Source organism: Neolamprologus multifasciatus, chromosome 6, assembly GCF_963576455.1.
Source record: "Neolamprologus multifasciatus chromosome 6, fNeoMul1.2, whole genome shotgun sequence".
NCBI classification, from domain to species: Eukaryota; Metazoa; Chordata; class Actinopteri; order Cichliformes; family Cichlidae; genus Neolamprologus; species Neolamprologus multifasciatus.
The window spans coordinates 16,764,529-16,785,102 of NC_140444.1; the positions used below are offsets into that span (position 1 = coordinate 16,764,529).

The window sequence follows — 20,574 nt, forward strand, 5'->3', positions numbered from 1 at the left end:
CCATGATTTCATTGTGTCACCCTGATGCTCTGCTCCTTTTTTCTCTCTCTTGTTCCCTCCATCTCTTGCCATGCTGTAACTCGGCTGTGTGTTTATTTTCTTCCCTTCCAGCTTCTCTTGCTCACATATCCATCTAGCCCCCCTCTCCTCTCTGTCAATTAGCTCATGTAAACTTTGCTTTCCCTCATTGTTTTTCCAGGGGAAAGTGCCTCTGCTTTTGATTAAGCCCAAGGCTCTGCTTTAATACATAGCTCCCCCTGCCTCCCTAACATGCACACATGTGCGCGCACGCACGCACACATACAGTAGAAGCATCGTATTTTTGCTTTACTGCACAGCAGTGGTTTAGCTTTTGCAGCCGTGCACTGATTGACTGCCAGCTTATATGTTTCTTTCTAACATGAAGCTGCTTCATGTTTGTTTGTGCCTGTCTATTCTACACAAACTCTGCTGCATGAAGGGTTGCCATGTTTGTGGTTCAGAAGTATGCATCTACATACAAACACAGGGAGAGACACACAGGCATAGGTGTGGTTTGGGTGGTAGATGGCAGTAGCACCTGTCTGCCAGCTGCTTGTTGTCCCTTGGGAGCTTCAGCCGCCTGACTGACAGGTGAGGATACCCAGGGCTGAGAGGCACAACACAGCTGTCCTAGCCCAGATGCTGAGGAGGGACAAAAATCCTCTGTGTGTGTTCTGTTGCCTCATTATCCTCACCTCCACTGTTTTGAGTTTTGGATAAAACGGGTGTCGTTGAGGTCAGCATGAATCAAGTTTGCTAACAGGTGAAACTGACAGAGAAAAAACTGGCCCTCATTTCTGCCATGTGCTTTGTTTCTGTTCTTTCTCTTATTTTCACTCATTGTTGTTTTACAAAGATCTCAAAAGATCAGTTCTTCCCTCACTTTCTTCCTTTCTTTCACTTTTGCTTTTTTCCTTCCCTACCTCCTTCTCACTCCTTTTCCTTCCTTCCCTTGTTGCCTTTCTTTCTCCGGTTCCCTCCATCTCCCCTTTTCCACATAAAGCTGTTTTTCATAGAAGCCCATGCAGCCTGGAATAGCATTCCCCCGGGCGCTGCAGGGTGAAACACTAGACTTTTCTGAGCCCAAGCCAAACAGATGCTGGCTCTTGGAGTCCCACCAGAAACAAGCCTTCATGCTTCTCCCTTTTTTCTCCTTCTCTCTCACTTTCATGCTTTTTGTCTTTTCTCTTTCTGTCCCTGGTTCCCCATCTTTCTTCCTGGTCTCTCATTCTCCCGACACTTTCTCACACTCTCTTCTCTGTCTGAGTCTCTTCCTTCTTTTCTGTCAAGGGCAACATCATAGTTTCTTAATCTCTTTGCAGTGTCGTCAAAGCAGCCTGGTGTCTGGGCTCGAAAAGTCTGTTCAGCCTCTGCTTCGTTAAACTCCCTCCATTAAAATCCCTTTGTCAGGTGTCAGTCGCTTTGTGCTCCCACTTCTGAAGAGAGACTCTTTGCTTGGAAACAAGGAAGGAGTGGAAAAGTGGGGTTTCCCTTCTTCCTGCTTTACCTTGCTTTTTTGTGTTTTATCCTCCATGAAGTCTGTACTCCTACCTTTTGCTTTCTCTGTTGTTTTTTGTCCTTCCTAAATTCGCCTAAATCTTTTTTCTTTTTTTTGGTTGTTTTTGTTTTGGCAGAACTTGCTATCCTCCTCCCTCCCTCGTCCCCCTGCCTGTATAGCTCCTTCCTCTACTTATTTTTCTCTCTGCCTTTCTTGCTTGCTCAGTCTTTAAATTTGCTTGAACCCAGGGACCCCGACTGTTACGTAAATGGGTTAAACACAGACACACGTGCTCGAATACTGTATGTACACACTTATGCCTGCACATACCCTCTTTTCATCACGTATGCACACACGCACAGAGCGCTATAGGGCCAAACTTGGCTTTGCAGCTTTTGGCAAATGTTCAACTCTCTCCCAGTCTCTTCTATCGCTCACTAGCTGATGCAGTGTTTACATGAGCTGCCAGTCACAACCAAATCAAAAGCCTTTTCCTCTGAGCTAAGAACAGTTGGGGGCCTGGGAGGTATGCTGTGAGTTGGTATGCTAATACTGATACGACTATCGCCGTTTTTGGTGGCTGAATATCCCCATTTGTGTCAAGTGCTACTGCTCTGCAACAACCTTAGTAAGGCTGGGTCTTTTTAAACAAGTTCTCTTGGTGGAGTGGAGCAGTATAATAACACTTAACATTTTTTAAACATACTCTGGGATGATTGCAAGTATTTGATTTTTACATAATTAAAATTTACAGCAGGGAAAAGTGGGAATCAGCAATGTTTAAATTAGAGTTTCCCTGTTGATTTGAATATCTTGGTATTTATTATTGAATTACTTAATATCTTGATCATATTACACTGGTTCCTGACAAAACAGCCATTCATCCTCCTAAATGAACCCTGCGAACCCTAGGGTACATAAGCCTTTTATAAGGTTATGTAACATATTATGGTGGCTTCACCAGGCATTACATCACGGGGTTAGATTACTGGGGATCAGTTCTGCTCAAAGACAAAACTCTACCCCAGCATACACACATTGCTTCCTGCTTTATACCTATATATGCTGCTGATGAAAGCTCATGTTTGTTAAGTAAATTGTACTTGTTTGGTGGAGAGAACAATGACCTTGGGTACTAGTATCTGTTGCAGAGAGCAAACACTAAGAGTTGATTAACTCTAAGACGGGTAAGTCTAAGTTTTGGGTTTCAGACAGCTGGTCAGAGTTACTTCCCTCTTAGTTAAGCACATGTTTGGGTAATAAAGAAAAAACATCATCAGTGGAGCTCTGACACCACGATTCACCGTGGCAACCAGTAAATAAAGAGCAGAGCCTCCAGTGTAGTCAGAAAAATGAACGTGGGCCAATATGGACCAGAATATTTTTATAAAAAATAAATGAATAACCACAGGTGTAGAAGAGAGTCAGCAAGTTAAGACGAATACCGATAAATACATTTAAAGTGTCCTCCATTCAATCATTTGCCCAGATTGAATTTCCAGTAATTAGTAATGCAGTTTGAATCCTATTAAATTGTACATGAGATTGATAAATATGTTGTCGCCTGTAATATTCAGTTGTACTATGATAGGAATCAAAATGATAAAGTACCATTTACTTATGACTTTAAAGTCATAGCTTGACCCAGTAAAAATTAATCTAATGATTTGCAAGGACAAGTTCAGATTTGACATTTTTTGTTTTATTATTTTGTGTTTAATATAAAATAAAGAATTAATATATTTTATAATAGATGTAATTTTGCTGATAGGAATTAAAAACGAACCAAGCAGCAATATAAATTGTTGTCCAAAAATTCAGCTGTTTCTGAATTTAAGTGCTTAAATTCAGAAAGTACATTTGGACCAGTTTTAGAGGTCTGGGGTTTTCTCATTTGTAGCACACAAATCCTCACTCAGAAATATTTATATTGAGTATTTTATGTGTCTAAAACTTCATACAAGTTATTTTTTTAAAACAGTGATTGCTACAGCAGTGCACAGTAAATGTTTTAGTGTGGGGAATCCACAGAGTTAGAAAAAGATAGCCCATAGATTTTATTCTGTGCTGAACACCACTAATCTGTCCTTACACCAATATCAGATGGATTCATTAAATCAGTCCAATGGAAAGCAAACATGTGACCTGTCACCTGGGATTTTAGTGTATTACAGACATTAAGTTGTGTAGGTTAAAGTAATCTGATATATACTTTGATACTGAAAGTATGCATGAGGAAACGAAACAGAGTTGCTTCAGGTGCAGCATAAAAGGAAGAATCAGAGAAACTCGGATTATGTTTAAGAGCATGTTCGGTTCAAAGAGTCAGTAACACTGAGAACTAAACTAGAGGTTAACTGTTTATGGTGCAGAAAATCGGGAATTTCCATCATCTCAGGGTTAAACTCAAATTTTTTACCATATCTATTTTCTGGAACAGGCCCCTAATTGTTTGTGTTCTTTTGTCTCAGTCCAAAATGAGCGTCAGGGGCCTCAACAAACTGTGAGAAGAAAAAATTCCGCTGATCAGTGTTGGTTCAGTCATCTCTGAGCATGTTCACACTTGTTCACTCTGAGTTAACAGTATGCATGATGCATTTAAAAAAGCCACCATCAATAAGCTGCAATCCACCATGGCAAAGGGTAAACATGGAGCAGAGCTTCTAGATTGTGCATTGAAATAGCATGTGACAGTTTATCAGGAGCAGGGACAATGAAAGAGCCCAAGTTGGAGTGGAGAAACTGTGAGTAGGTTTACAATTCTTGCATTTTCTTCAGTGTGCATGCCAGTCATTCATAATTTAGCAGACTTTGAGTCCTTTAGTAGCTGATTAACAGTGGAATTTCACAGCATAGAATTAGTTAAATATGTAAATATATTTAATTGATTTGAATGTAAAGTAGAAGTTGTTTCAGTCATGTGCGGTAAATATTTTGTGACATTCTGATACTTGTTTTATTTTTAGATTCTCATTGACTTCTGAGGAATTAAAACATGTCTGACAGCTCCTTCAGGTTCTGCAAGAGGACCTGAAGAGTATCTCTTGGTTCTCAGGAAGGGTCATGTTATCACAGTAACTGACTGAGACTTAGTTTAACTGAAAGCCCAGAGTTTCCCTCACCTAAGGATTAACAAGCTCTTAGTTTTCCCTAAACCCTCTTTCTGAAATAAACCCCTAGTGTGATTGTGGGAAGCTGTACTGTAACTGTGTGTTTAGCTTTAGCTTTGGATCCAGGGTTACACTAAATTTCATTGATTAGGGTCATAGGCTGAGGCTAAGCAAAGCACTATTAATATGGATTAGCTACACAGCACAGTCAAATACCATGGTCCAGTTGCCATGTGGACAATCAGATAGTCTGTGCGTGTATGTTTTTCCGTCTGTGTGGGGGGGTGGGGGGGGTGGCTTAGCTGGGGCAGAGTTGCAGGGATGTTGTGTGGGGTGATTGTGGTAAGGAGGTGAATTAGATTTAGAATTAGTATTAGTGAAGAGAAGTTAAGCGGGATGGGCTTACGGGCTAAGCGCTCGGTGGTGGTGGGGATGTGAATCCTTATATAAACACTGATACGCACACATTGAAACAGCAAGATCAATCAATACATGGAAGCTTTTTTTGTTTCTGAATATAATCTATTTAAAATAAGGTAGACAAGAAGAGAAGGAAAGAAATGACTGAAGATGGCTGACAAACTAGCACATGGCTCTCTCACACACACACACAAAAGTGGTGTTTTAGCAACTTGTTCTCTCTGGGTACACACATGCTTTGTCTGTGATCAGAACTCTAAGCAGACTGAGGACCTCTGCTGTCTGGCAGAAGCCTTGGGGTCGCCTGATGTCCTCTGCCTGAACTGAGTGCTCTTTTCTGGAGAAAGAGACTGAACATGGCAAGAGGTGATAGAGAGAAAATGTGTGCATGTATACATTATCCAGTAACAATCTCTGTTTTTATCTGTGTCACTTAATCAAATAACTCGTGCTAACTCTTTTACCCTCACACACGCGCATATTGACCCCGTGTGGCAGTGATGCAGCTCCCCATTGAGTGTCTATACTGCCAAACAGATGGTGGTCTGCTTTACTGTACAACTGCATCCTGATTGGTTTATCTGCTTGTCTGTGTTGGTTCCCTCTCTTGTTTTGTTTGAACTCCAAGCTGTTCGAGCTGCACTTGCTGTGATGGTTTACCACAATTGCCATTTGTTGGATTATCTTGGCGTCATTGTTCCTTTTTTAAAAAAATTTCTGTCTGTCATGTTGATTTTTAAAATTTTTGGGGGAAACCATTCTTTCCTGAATTGCGGATGTTTTGTTACTAGAAATAAATTAATTAGGGTCCACAAATTGGTGTGGTGAGATTTTTTAAAATATATATTTTGTAGTTTTATAATGCTTATTATTGTATATTTGACCTCATGCACTAAGGAGGAGGTTTTTTTTCCTTTTTTGTGCAGCTAAATACATAGCATCAAATTTTTATCTTTGCTCATGGCGCTCCATCAAAGATTACACCCAAAGATAAACTCACAGAATGCCTGCTGATGATAGTGACTGCTGGGTCGACTTCAGCCTGTCTGTTGCGCCTGGCTCCAGCTCCCTCACATGACCTCACCCTTTACCCCTCATCCCTCTCATCATCTGCCTTGACCGGGCTGCACAATGGACAAAGAGTGCCTCGAGAGTTTGTGTATGTGTGTGTGTGCTTATGTAAAAATGTGCGAACGTTACCAAGTGCCACGCTGTTTCTTTTTGAGCACGCTCTTGTCTCTTTGTGTTGTAAAAGCGCATGCACCGTGAACCAGACTTGATAAGATGGCAGTTTAGTTCCTGAAACCTGGGGCTCGAGGGCACAAGTTCATAGTCTGTCAGCTTTGCCATGTCCGTGCAAACTCCTCTCTTCCTCCTCTGTAATCCTCAGTCTGCATAGCAACAGTCAAACACACGGCGGCACATCAGCAACACAGTGATACACAGAAAATGAACATTGACATGGCGCAAAATGAGCGAACATCAACCCCTTGGCAACCTTGTGAAACTTTGCTATCATTGGCGCATACATTTTGACACGGCTGTGATTGGTCACTGCGGGTCCACACCCCTGTGTACACACAAACACACACTCACACTTATAAACACGTTCAAACACACTGTTTGCTTTGCTTGACCTATGTTGAGCTGTCTGGCTGGCATCATCTCCAACTGCAGAGCCAAAGGGTCAGAGGTGACCACTGCTTGGCAGAGCAAGCTCCATGTCCTTCCGCTCTTCTCTGAGTGTGTCTGTGTGTTGTCAACGTGACAGCATGACCTCTTTGATCAAGTTTGCTCTCCCGGAGTTTTCCTCCATGTATATACAGTATAATATACACAGCCTTTACATGCAGCCCTGATTTTGCTCTCCTCCTGTGTTTGCCAACAGCTCCTTTCCTCCTCTCCTGCTAGCATCTCTACTCCTTTTTTCTTTTGATTCCCCCCGACTACCTCCCACAGCGTTCTTAGTTTCTGAATCTCACACTCCCTCTGTCCTCTTGGCACAGATTGACAGGACAGTCTCTTTGATTGTTCATACTTCCCATTGAGACTCATATTGTGGCAGAACAGAGCCCACTGAATGGTGCACTGTATGAATGCAACCAAGCAGGGGGCAGTGTCCAATATTTATTTCATGCAAAAGTTAATGTTATTTTTATGTGTTTATATTTATTGAAATTATACACTTGGATTTTTTTTTTCCAGATATATGAGTTAGATCACTTAGATGTTATTATAGAGAGAACTTTTTTTTCAGTAGAAAATTATTTTGATTATGAGTTTTATGTATTCCCAATAGAACAATAATAATTTTCAGATGCATTCAAATGGATGTATTCTGTCTTTTCTTTCATCATTCCATTTCTCAGGAGCAAACAACTTAAGAGTTTCTCTATAATTGGGTCTCTTGCTTTCCAGCGCAGCGTATTCACCCAGCAGACTTATTGACGTATTGTTATGTTCATAAAGTGGCACATTTGCTCTGAATTTTCATTGAAGTGTTCCCCGAGAGAAAAAGACTTGGCTGCTGGAAGAATGTTTGTTATCACTGTTATCTCAGTGGTGCTTTTGGAGGAGTTGGCAACCTTGCTCAGTATCACTTTGTGGATTTGTGTGCATGTGTATGTGTGTGTGTGTGTGTGTGTGTTGAGGATGTTTTCTCACTCTTATCGAAGTGTCCTTGGCTGCGCAAGTGCACCAACGTTCTATCAGTGTAAATTACCTTCTTTATGTATCTTGTAACGAACCGGAAAGAGTTTCAGGCATAAAAGTGAGAGAAAGAACAAAAACAATAATACTTAAGACGTGCTGGTAAACAGGTAAGGATGTGTGGGCAGAAAGCGAGTGGTCCGTGTTGTTTAAAAGTGTTTGACTGATGCATTGGAACCAGGTAGGTGAATACATATAAAGATATATTGACTATATTAGACTAACATTAGTCTAATATAGAAAGAGAAAGGAATAAATGGAAGGACAGCCAGTGCTACATGGGGGCGAGACTTACCTTAAAGCACCCCTCTGCTGGCCAGACAGGAAGTGTGTGTAACACCCTCAGCACAAAGACCCACAGTGTGTATCTAGGGCAGCAGGAAAAGGGACCGGGGGAGGAGAAATCCAAGTCTCAACACATGGCCTTCCCTTGCTCTTCAGTTCCATACTCAGCTTAGTACTGTACTTTCTCTGCAACATTTCCAGCTTTCCTCTTACAAAGCTGAAAACTGTGAGATGCTTCTCATACTCATACTTCCTTTTCTAAACTGCCTTTTAATTTCTTCCTGATTTTGTTTTGCAAAGTTTTATGATTCTTGTGCTGGTTTCTTCAGCTGCAAACATGCATTCTGCCACAGTTTCATTTAGTTATTCTTCTTTCCATTTTCAAATCATGTTCTTTCCCCCTGCAAATCTATATTCCCTTGGCTCGCATATCTGTGTCTCTGTATTTCCCCTCTCTCTGTCTCTGTCTCTTTGTTGAGCAGTGCTCAGCTCCTGATGTTGCAGAGTGTAAGGCATTTTGATTTGAAACACTTTCTTTGAACATGATAGTACGCATGCTATGTAAGGGTCTTGCTATCTAAGGGCAAAATGCAGAAGGGATAAGCTCCTACTCACATCTCAATAATATTCACGGCTCCATATTTCTCTTTGATTTTATTCACATCACATCTCTCCCTCTCCCTTTTCATCTCTTTGTCTCCATTTTCTCCATTCCTGGCCTGCTTCTCTGCAGTCTAGAGAGTGAAGTCTGAGCTAACTGAGACGCCTGGCCCAAGGCCTTGTTGCTTTATTTGCATTTCACCATGGTTTACGTGTGCCAGGAAAATGCCACCTGGTGGCGATAGCAAACCACTGCAGCCATTTATTCAGTGTGTGTGTGTGTGTGTGTGTGTGTGTGTGTGTGTGTGTGTGTGTGTGTGTGTGTGTGTGTGTGTGTGTGTGTGTGTGATTTAGATGTTTGTGTCTTGTGAAAGCCACGTAGGTAGTGAGAATAGTGAGAATAAGTGTACCGCCTCTTCCTCCCTCCTTCTCCCTCCCACATGTTCCCCTTCTTTTTCCCTTTCCGGCCTTTGTGCAGCTGTATTTATTTGGGGCTGGACCAGGGCATTGCAGAGACACTGGTCCTTAACACGTTTGGGCCCCCGCCCGGTTGACTCCTTTAAGCTGAGTAGAGATGAAGGTTGACAGGGTAATAATGCTGGTGTCAACACCACTTACAGGACAGTTATATCAGTATCAGCTCGGCAGGGGGACGTTCACACTCTGTTAGGCTAGGTCGTGAACCGTGCTGGGGGCCCCCAGCCTCAGCCACAGATACACTCACACATGCATTTCTCTTGAGCTGCTGTTAATGAAGCAGCTTAAATGTACATAATGCAAGGTCTTCATGCCGATATAAAGATAACACAACTTCACGCGTAGATACACGCAAGCTGAACACATTAATTCAGTGTTGGTACACTTTTTCCACATTATTTTTAATACATTCACAGAGTACGTTTGTACAAGTGTGTGCTCGCTTGTGTTTGTGTGTTAGGCTCTGTGCCTTCTTGTGTCAGCTTAAGTAGGATTCTTGCTCCTTGAGCCCTAGCGCTCCTTCAGGACTTTGAGTGTCTGTCCAAAGGCAAGTCTCGTCAGCATGACTCCAAAGCACAGAATCTCATTTACACTCGACTGTCCATATTAATTATGAATCAGAGTGCTGTCGGAGGCTTCTGTGACCGCATTGCATAGCAATGATCACTGTAACCAAATGGGATACTTAGAAGCATTCCTGCCTCACAAAACCTTTTATTGCCTCGATTACTAAATGAAACTATAAACATGTAGAATGTGCTGAGAGCTTTTGTTGTGTCTTGCAGAGAGTTCATAAAGGATTCAGATTTGATCTCACAACTCCAAAGTACAAAAACTTGGTGTGATAAAATCAAAGCATATTGCAGTGTTTTGTAAATTATCATTGACCTGTGTTGTACTGCCGATAGTGTAACAGCACATTACCTGTTTCATCACAAGAATTGTGCTAAGTTTAAAAATGGGGACATACTTTAACTGAAATTCTCCAAACACTTTGTAACTTTGCAATTCCTTTCCATAGTACAGGCTTTTAGGGGCTGAAGATACAAAATGATTAAGTGTAGTCTCTCATGACCAAACCAATCTCCACAGTACCAGAAAAAGCAGCTAGAAGCCCTCCTGATCATAGAGAAAAATAAACTTTCTTAGTTTTATCTTTTAATAAACAACAATTCCCAGCAGTGCCACTGCAAAAGTTGTCTGAGAAACTTTGTTGAATTTTGTTTTAACTTTTTGTTGAAACTGATGTTGTTAATGTTGTTTCACGAAGTAAAGAGCTTAGACTCAGTCTTCATCTAATGTGACTGGAGCCCAAATGGTTTATCACTTATAGAAATGCTGGCTGACAAAATGAATATCAGTAGTATTCAGCATAGATTTGTGCTCTCGCCTTCTACACACAGACATCTCTAAATTTTCCTTCAATTTTTTAATTGTTATGCACCTTAGAGGGTCACATCTCCAGATCCTTAACCATTTTTCTTTGAGCAACATCGTTGTTAAAATTGTCAGTGGTTCTCTTTTACACTGATCTTCATCCCTTCATCCCAAATCATGATTCCACCCGCCAGCTGATATTAGCTCCATCACATCATCACTTATTTATTTTTTACCTCATGGCTTTTTACCCCTGGCTCATAACTTTCCACCATGCAGATATTTTTTGGAATACATTTGAGGCCTGAAAAGCAGGCATTCATTTGTCCTTACAAATAAACTAAAGGTGTCCTGACAAACATTATATATCTTGTCTTCAAACTGTTTGGAATGACATACTGTACAAGTCAAAGTAAATTTAGAAACTCCTGCTGTATTTATTTACATTTTCCATACTGTTGCTCTTTCCAACTTGAGGTTGTATTTTGCTGTCTGCCTTTGGATACACTTCTGTTTCTTTAGCATTAAACAAGGAAAACCACACTTGTGAATAGTACAAATACAAAGATATAAATGGTTTCACCACTGAGCGCTCCGTAAACATTTACATAAATTCAGACGGGGCAGTAATAAAAAAAAAAAAGGTTAATGTTTGTGTGTTAAAATAAACACCAGACTGTGGCAAAAATATTCTCACATCTGCATAGTAAATACAGTATTATAAAGACCTCTGTGGGGGAAAAATCCCCTGTGTTTTGTTATTTTTCACTTTATCTGCATTCTTCTTCTTTATTTTATTTTTTTCGGGGTGGGGGGAATCAGTGACTTAGAGTAATCTGACACGCTTCCCATACTGGCAAGATTAACAGAATGCATTGTTTCACAGGCTCTGATTTAAGGAAGCATGCCACAACGTGTGTGTAGATGCTAAGTCTGTGACTCATTTTCAGCTCAATACAGTAAACTTGTAGAGCGGGGCAATATGGGTTAAAAGTCTTAAAACTTTGATTAAGCACTGTGGCTTACTTTAATGCCACAAGTGAATGACTTTACACATCTACAGGAAACTAACTATTCATGTTTAAATCTATAAATAAAGATTTTAACTACTATTTAACAGCACACATTACTGAAGTGTGTGTTGGCTTTTTCTCTTACAGTCAGAATTTCCTAGGTTATAGGCCTAAAACCTAAGGATTAGTATAACATATATTGCGGCAGCCTGGAAATAATCTGGCAAGTTTATAAAGTCAACGTTTTTGGAAAAAACATGTCTCTGGAAACCCAGTGATGGAGAAACATTGCAGTATACAAGAAATTGCACTGGTGGAGAGAAAAGGTGATGGTAGGATGAGAACAAGGATAAGTGGGGGAATGGGGGACAGAGGAGAATAAATAAGGAGTGGGGTATGTGTGGGCATCGAGCCAGCCAAATACCCTCCAAACCTCCACTTTGACTATCACCCTCTCCACTCATTGCCTGCGACTTCATGCATCCTCTCTAGACCCATAACCCGCTCCCTTTCCCTCTCCCACTTTTCTTTCGCTTCTCTTCCCATCCTCCATACCCCCAAGCCTTGTAATCCCTCCTCTCTGCTCCTCCCACTGCTCTTCCCCCTCACTCCTCTTCCCTCCTCCTCCCCGCTCGCTCCTTCTCTCTTTTTTTCAATCCTTCCCTTCGTCTCTCAGCATCTCTCTCTCCTGGGTCTTCTTGCCATGGTGCGGTGCTGCTGGCAGAGCGTGGGCGCAGGCGGCACACAGACGGGAGCACAGATGGGCAGCAAGCTGCGCAGGGCGGCCAGGCACACCTGCTCCACACACACACACGCACACACACACACACATACACACACACACAGAGCCCTACTCTCCCAACCCGCCTCACAGCCTGCCTGGCACAGTGGCACGGTGATACAGGGACACAAACACAAATACACACAGACACACATGTATACATATATAGATACATACATTTATTTGTGCATTCACATAAACAGTTGTGCATGTGCAGATTTGTAATACATTTTGTATATGCCAGACGAACAGTGAGTATATATAGCAGCTAATTACACCCTAGATTTGTCAGTTTCCACTGACATTTCCGTTTTCTTATGACTCTTATTGATTCAAAGTTTGACTTCTAAGCAACTTATAAGATTTTCCTCTAAGAGTAAAGATTTGTAAAGGTCACATTCACACTTTGGTTTCAGCACATGGGGATCTGGTTAAGACTTTTAGCACAAAAGCGTTTTTGCTCACATACAGAGATGTATACACTAAATAGCAGAAGTGATGAAGACTTATTAACACAGAAACAGAAATGTTCCCTCGTATGACACAGACTTAAATAATTAAAAAATGAAACAGAAATATATATATTAAAATAAAAAGGGTAAAAAAAATAAAAATAATAACATCCAATAAAAGAGCTGAGTGAACATCTGTGTGGGATAGCCGGGGGGATTAGGAGGGTTTGGAACATTTTAAGCGCATTAAGGATTAAAAAAAGGTCAGAATGTTTAGCAACATACCGATAAACCTCTTAAGCGAAACCCAATTGGGATGCTGTACCGCGTTATCCTGTGTTTTGGGGAGGAGAGGAGAGCTGAGGGGGAGGAGGAGACGGAGGGGGAGTGGTGGAGTTGACATTTGTTCCAACAAGGAGGGGAATCTCAACACATACTGGTAGTTACACACATGCATGCTCACACATATGGACACATGCTGGTTTGATGTGGCTACAGAGTACATTAGCTCACTTGTTGGTTTTCATGTTGATGTTGGCAGTGTGCGTGGTTGTACCGCACATACTCACAAATGACAAGCAGTGTTTATGAATCTGTCAAACAGCGATGTGCCACTGCAGAGCCCACTTCTTACTTCTTTCATTTTTGATCAGCGATGACCAGCAAGACGTATTTCCATTGTCAGGAGACGATCTCTCACTGTTTTATGTCTATGTCAAGAGTATATCAGTTAAAAAGAAAAGAAATATAAGAATTGTATTATGGATTAGTGAGTATTGATTTAAATGTTCCAAGCGAAATAATCATCTTGAGCAATGTCCTGACACATTTCAGATTTTCCTCAAATCACAGAGGTCTAGTTAGTTTATCCGTCCAAAGGACTGATGAGCTTATGCCATAGCAAAGCATCTGGCCACAATCCACAGTCGCGACTCTTCCTACAGTGTTGTTCAGAATTTAATCAAATGTACACACAGTGCTCGCTTAAAAAGTCATCACCCAATATGTGCTTGAGGTCAAGGTAACATGGTTCATTTTATAGACAATAAATTGTGCCTTTGGTTTTTCTCTTTGGTTTAATTGCTTTTACAATCATTGGTGCCTCAGTTTTTACACCTGTAAACGTACAATTTGAGCACTTTCAGTTTGTTACTGACCCAGAGTTCTTTCAGGTGATGAAATTTGTAACGGAGTTAGTCCTCACTTGAGTACACACAGCTTTAGCGTCTTCCAATGACCAAAACAGTTGAAAAAGCCACTGAGCTAAAACCTTTATCCACATCTGTGGAACAGATGTTGGATTGATTAGTTGTTTGTTGGGGAGGATTCTTTAATAGGTCCATTTGTGACCTTGGAGATTAACAGCGCAGGAGGTAATATTGGGGAAAGAGTGATTAGTGAAGAAAATTTAATAGCTTAGGAATTATTATAAGTAATGAGGATATCATATGTTGTTTTTTTTTAAATTGAGGAGAAGGAGAATCCTCCACTTGACCTCATGAAATTTAGGAGGAAAGCCACAGGAATTAGTGCTGGGTGTCAGAGAGATAGTAAGAAGGATTGCAACCTAGAGAGCACAGCCACAGTCAGATGCATGGTGCTGTATGTCAAAGCCATGATGAGTTGGGCTGTGCGGATTGTAGCGGGGTTGTAAGAGAGAAAAGTCTGCAATCAGCAATCAGCGACAGTATAAAGAACCAGCACAGAGAGAAAGCAGATGCTCAACTAAAACTCACTACACTATTTATTTATTTAAAATGTAAAAAATTATTATTTAAAATGATCATAAACTAATGATTAAAAACCCAAACATTTACATATAATTAGCACTCATTTACTTTGAGCGTACACCAGCATTTAGTTGTGCAAAGTCAAGTTTGTTGATAACCAGCTCTCATTTTTAGGGACTTACGACATCCCAATTTACTCTTTACTTCCAGGATGTTGCGTGCTATTCATAAAAGTGAAATCCAGGGAAAAATTTAGTGCAAAGCCAATGTTTAGCTAAGTTTTAGTTAATCACTGTGATACTCATTTACCTAAATGGTTACATCAACATTGATGGATGGGCTGAATCACATAAAGTCCGTCATGAATAACTGTATATATTTGTATAGTCATTCCGCTCTAATTGCCATGGTATTCATACACTGTTATCAGAGTGGAGTTTGCGTGGGCTTCTCATGTGCACCCACAGGACACAATGCATGCACTGTTTTTCTTTGTATGTCGTCTTTTTAATTCACTGGGTTCAAGCGGCTGCGGAGTAGGCTGAAAGGTTTGAAGTCAGAGATGGGTTGCTGGTGGAGGACGCAGAGGGGCATCTGAGGGAGGGAGTGGCTGCAGGACTCTGATTGGGGTTGCTGAAGGGAGGGCTTTAGGGGGCTGCGGTGAGAAGATAAGGGGCTGGATGCATGGATGGAGGGTGTTGAGTGTGGAGTGGGGGGTTGTGGCTGCTGTCGTAGGCTGCAGCATGCACAGCAGTGATAACCAGCCACCAGACCTCTGTCTTACCTCCCTCTCGCCCTGTCCTCCTCACTCGTCTCTACAGCTTTATGATGCACTGTTGAACTCAACAGTGGCACCTATTTCCAATGAGTGATGTTGCGATGTGTTGTAAGCACAGTCTTAGTAGGCTAAAGAGCCTGAGCTCAGCGCAATAGAGCCACAGCTATTGATAGCTTCAGTATCTATGTAGGTTATCATATTGTGCAGTTTGCAGAAAAAGATTTTGAAGGAAGGTGGGAAAATAGTATTATGAAAAGTTCTTTGCTTAGAATAAAAAAGAATACATAAATAAGATGAAAAATCAGAGCGATAATAGGAGTCTCTGTATCAATCGGTCTCATATACCATGAGAGTTGGTGTGGTTTGGGCAGTCAAAACCTCAGGGTAATGTTGAGAACAGCTATCAGTTTTCCTGCTGCTACTCATATGTGCCTGTCAGCTCTTATCTATACCATGAGCCTTAGCTTTCACACCTAAACAAGAGCAGAACATGTTCAGGTCATGACAGGCCAACAATAGGCAATTTAAGACAGAAGGGCAGAGTTTCCAAGTGCAGGATCTTTCCAGAATGTGATATGTCCATACTGAAAATCAATTGTTCTCCATTACCCAATAGGATTTGCAGAATATAATTCTAAACCAGAAGATGGTATTATCGTTGTTAAGTAAAGCCAAATTAAGATTCAGGTGATAAGAGCTTCCTGCTGTCACTGCGGTATTGCAGGACGGGCTGAACTTGTTATATTTGTTTTTTTTTTAAAACACAGATTCTGATTTCTGCAATTTATGCAGCAATTATTTGTAACATCTGTCAGGTAGCAGGAGCAGACTGGCTACAGAATAATCCTTCAATTAGTAACTTTCTTAATATCCTAAACAAACAGAACTGAGCATCAGGTGCCACACTTGTTACTGTAAATAATCAACTGTGGAAGCAAATATAAACACAGAACTGATTATGCAAGTCAGTAGACATGCATAATCACACAAAACATGATAATAAGTTGTATGCGCCAATGTGATTTCTTGAAGCAAATCCACCAAAGGAAATGTTGGTGTAGGAAAGAGGCTTCAGACATTTTACAGTTTTTCAAAATTCATGCCTCACACGTGAATTTGTGCAGCTATGTGGCAGCCATGCTTTCTGTATTAGATTGTGAGATATCTGTAAAGCATATTGTTCATACAGTAACGGTCCATTGCATCTAAGCGCCGTATGCATAGTGTGAGAAATAGTGTTTACATTAATGTAGAGCCCTCCGGTGAAATACTACACGACGGTTAAAAAGTCCATTGAAGTGAGGCTGTTTTCGCCACAGCTTTCATTGGCCACCATATATGTTTACTCTGCGTGTGTACCTCAGTGTTTGTGCACGTGTGTGTGTGTGTGTCTGAATGTGTCTGTGTGCATGCGTGGCGGGGGCGCAGCCTCGTATGTTTGGAGTGAGTGCCGTCAGTTAGCTGGAATGTGGCACTACCGCCAATGCTAAGATGGCTGCCAAGCTCTAAGATGGCTGCCAGGATTACACCCAGCCAGTGAGAGACACAGAAGAGCGAGACATTCTGCATGAAAAGAGAGGGGAAAAAGAAGCTCTCTTTCATTTCTGTGCTCTTTCTTTCTTTCTTTCATTCTCGCTCTTGTCTGTCTCGCCCCTCTCTCAGTGGATAAGCACTGCTTCGTAGGCAGTGAGACAGGTCTGTTATTGTTTCTGCTCAGTAATCTGTGGCTTAGTGTGGCTGCAAGGCAAGTGCTGCTGGCAGGAGTCTGTGTGCTCTGTTATCACCTACAGCCTGCAGATAAACACCTCCTTTAGCTAGCTTACTAGCTAGCAAAAGCCTAGCTAGGCCTGAATGGACGGCCAATGGCATGAGTATCCCACATCACACCAGTCCAGGAAGTGAACTTGGTCTCAGCCACCGTCTCATTCACTCAAAATACACCCATGTGTTTTTCTTTGTGACTTTTACTCCAACTATCATGTGAATGAAGCCTCAGTAGACCAGTCATAACAGGTGTGCACAGCTGCACACCTGTTAGGTTTGCGCTTTATGCGCTTGTGTTTTCTTTGTTATTATTTTATTTCAAAGGGACGAGCGTTGCCTCAATTTTATACAATTTCATACTGCGTCAAATCCCTCTGGACAAGCAGGCTGGCCTGGTCAATGTTATCTCTCGATCTGCATGTGTGTATTTATGTGTTTGTTCTTGTAAGGATTACAACATGTATTAAAGTATGAAGCAAAAATTACAGGAAGAAACAGATTGAGAGTGAGTGTTATGTGTGGTTATGTGTGTAAGGTGTTCTGTTTACGCAGACTAAATCCCTACCAGCAAGAAAGTATTAAATAGGATTAGGGAGAGGGATATGATTGCGTGGTTAGATACTAAATGGCATAGCAGCACAGTGTAAATCATCGCACCTTAAGTCTGGAGGGACAGAGGGAAACAGGAGAGAACAGTCTTAGATACAACACTGTCACACAAAAATGTGCGAATTCACACGCACATACATTCGCAAGATGTATACCATACCGCAGCACATACTGTAAGTCCCTCTTATTCCCTCTCACACCTGAAATATCACATTCTTGGCAACATGAACACACAGCTATGATTCATTGAGATGTTGCACACTTACCAGTATGTTTTTTATTAGTTTCTTAAGCATGCAAATCAGATAATAACCATTAGTCTGTCTCTATCCTTCCTGTCTTTGTTTTCTTGCAGAATCTGGACAATCAGACAGCTCCAGCCAACAAGGGGACACAGACATCAAGCCACCACCCAATGGTGGGTATATGCACAAGCACGTGCCTATGTTCAAACCCTCTTAAATTAGCGTTAAATTAATTTCACCGAGCTCATCAAGCTTCATCCGCACTAATTAGTTTTGCTTTAAAACCGAACACCTGAAAATGCATAAGACATGACTGTTCACATACACTGACGATGAGTAGCATGATAAAAGGCAGAATTCAACTGCTGAATGATTTTAGATGAATTCGCCATTGGTACTCAAGGATGATTTGCAGAAACTGGTCATGTGGCTGTAACATGAAAAATCATCAGGCTAATCAGGCATCGAACACAGGTGCATTGAATCCGTGACATCACAGGTTCCCAAAATCAATTTCCAAACTAAAAAACACAGTTTTCAAGCTTTTACCTGGCTCAGCAGCGTTTTCAGGGTCCTAATGCAGCAGAATAGTTTGAATGTTAGGTACAAACATTAAATTATAATAATATGAACATTTCAGTCTTAAGATACACTGTATTGGTGACTTTCATGCACTGTGTGCCTTAGCACTTGGTGACCCTGCTGCTAAACTGTACTTTTGTGGCTGAGCTTCCGTGGTTCCTAAAAGCTTCCAGTTTGCACAAATACTACAGATGGGTGATTGCAGACTTAATAGGAGGGACGTTTTACAAACTGACCTGTTGCAACGGCAGCATCCTATTACAGTACCAGGATTATATTCAGTGAGCTCCTAAGGATGACCTGTTGTTTGTGCTTTATTGCTTTATTCTTTATTTCTATGTGCTTTATTTTAAACATCTGAGACACTGGGGATGAAAACACCTGAATTCATAAATTACACACTGTTTAATCTATGAATTCGGGTGTTTTCCCCGATGGTGTGGGCCCATACTTTAGTCCATACAGTGTATTTCAATTGCGTATTCCCATAGATGTTGCTCAGCAAACAGAGTTAGAGATGGAGTCTCTTGAGTTTCAGTTTAACATTTTTTGTGTTTTTGTGTGGGGAGGTGGGTTTTCCCAAAGCTTTTGCGTGTATTTGTAAAAGCTTGATTATTTCCTCATCTGTACAGGCCACCTGAGTTTCCAGGACTGTTTTGTCACCTCAGGAGTGTGGAATGTGGCAGAGCTGGTCAGAGTGTCTCAGAGTAAGTAGAAAAACCAGATCACGACACAGACAAAATGCCTGCACATGAGTAATTACAATACAATGCATTTGTTTCCTCATTGAAAAGAAAATCTACTGCAACAATGCAGCATAGCATTTTGAGCATATCCTCTTATTTCATACTGGCATATTTCTCGCTTCCCTTTTCTTTTCTCCCCACATTCCCTTTATATTTGTCTCCTTGTCAGCTCCTGTAGCCACAGCGTCGGGTCCTAACTTCTCACTGGCTGACCTGGACAGCAGCCCCAGTTACTACAACATTAACCAGGTGGCTCTGGGGCGGCGCTCTCTCACCTCCCCTCCTTCTACCAGGTAAATACTCCCCACAGACATGAGTAGTGAAGGTTGTGCAGACGTACAGTATACGTTGCACAGGAAACATCATGCAGAGGTACGGCTGTCTACCATAAGTAGACCGTCTAGTGGGTGAAACCACCATGTGGCTTTAGCAGTTCTGCCTTGGTTAGTGATGCCAAGGGCAAACTTGAGGGAAGTGTGAAATCACAGTACTGTAATATTTACCAACCGTATATTGCTTGTTATCACAAAGATGGCTACAGTACACCATCTCATTGAAGTTTCTCGTTATGAGTGGTGTGCAGCTATGCACTACGAGTCCAGTCCCAGTCTTGGAACCTCTTTATATATGTGTATGTCTCTCAGCTAGCTGCTCATGTCTTTATGAATGTGTGATGTCTCTTTCTGCTTTTTACTCTTTGGGTCTTTCTTAACCTTTTCTTTCTATCTTCTTACTTCTGTCATCTGCTGTCACTTTAGGTCTGAGGTGGAGTTGTACGCAAACCTTCCAAGGAGGTAGTTATAAACCTGAGCTTCATCTAAAAAATATAAAAGATACAACTTAGCGAGATACATGCACAGGAAAGCACACACAAACACTTTCAGAAAGTTGTGTGTGACTGCCTCTACTTTCTGACTTTGCCTTCTCTTTCTTCCTTTTCCATTCACAGTTTTGACATTCATTGTGCTTTGTCTGCTCCAAGACTTTGTGGTTTTGTTTCCCCTAAAATGCAAAAAAAAAAAAAAGTCTGTTTATATGAAAAGTTCTTACTTCTGCTAGGTGTTGTCCTTACCATCATATATTTTTATTAAAGAAAATCCTACCTGCTCTCACTCTCTCCATTTATTCCTTCCACTTTTACTCCAACCACCAAATATCCTCTCGTGTCTGCAGCTCCACTAAGCGGAAGTCCTTAGATGATAGCGAGCTGGAGAGCCCCACAGATGATGTTTTCTACCCTGGGCGTTCGCCTGCTGCCAGCTCCTCCCAGTCCAGTGCGTGGCCTAATGACATGGAATCAGGTACCCTCCTACCCCACCCCAAACCTATCCCTTGAAGCATCATGAAGCTTTTGCACTTCCTGCCTGATTTCCACCC

The 20,574-nt window shown here is 41.4% G+C and overlaps 1 protein-coding gene across 12 annotated transcripts in view; it reads left to right on the forward strand.

Annotated features, from left to right (window-relative positions):
• The window catches only part of nfixa (nuclear factor I/Xa), a 109,264-nt gene that overhangs the window by 67,432 nt on the left and 21,258 nt on the right, over nucleotides 1-20,574 (forward strand). For 8 of the 12 annotated variants that reach the window (XM_085162863.1, XM_085162860.1, XM_085162866.1 and 5 more), the window contains 5 exons: nucleotides 17,980-18,042; nucleotides 19,084-19,158; nucleotides 19,367-19,490; nucleotides 19,956-19,991; nucleotides 20,371-20,498. In XM_085162863.1, the coding sequence (XP_085018989.1) occupies nucleotides 17,980-18,042; nucleotides 19,084-19,158; nucleotides 19,367-19,490; nucleotides 19,956-19,991; nucleotides 20,371-20,498 (426 nt within the window). The remainder of the gene's footprint in view (nucleotides 1-17,979; nucleotides 18,043-19,083; nucleotides 19,159-19,366; nucleotides 19,491-19,955; nucleotides 19,992-20,370; nucleotides 20,499-20,574) is intronic. The other 4 variants (XM_085162865.1, XM_085162861.1, XM_085162868.1 and 1 more) reach the window with 1 other exon arrangement.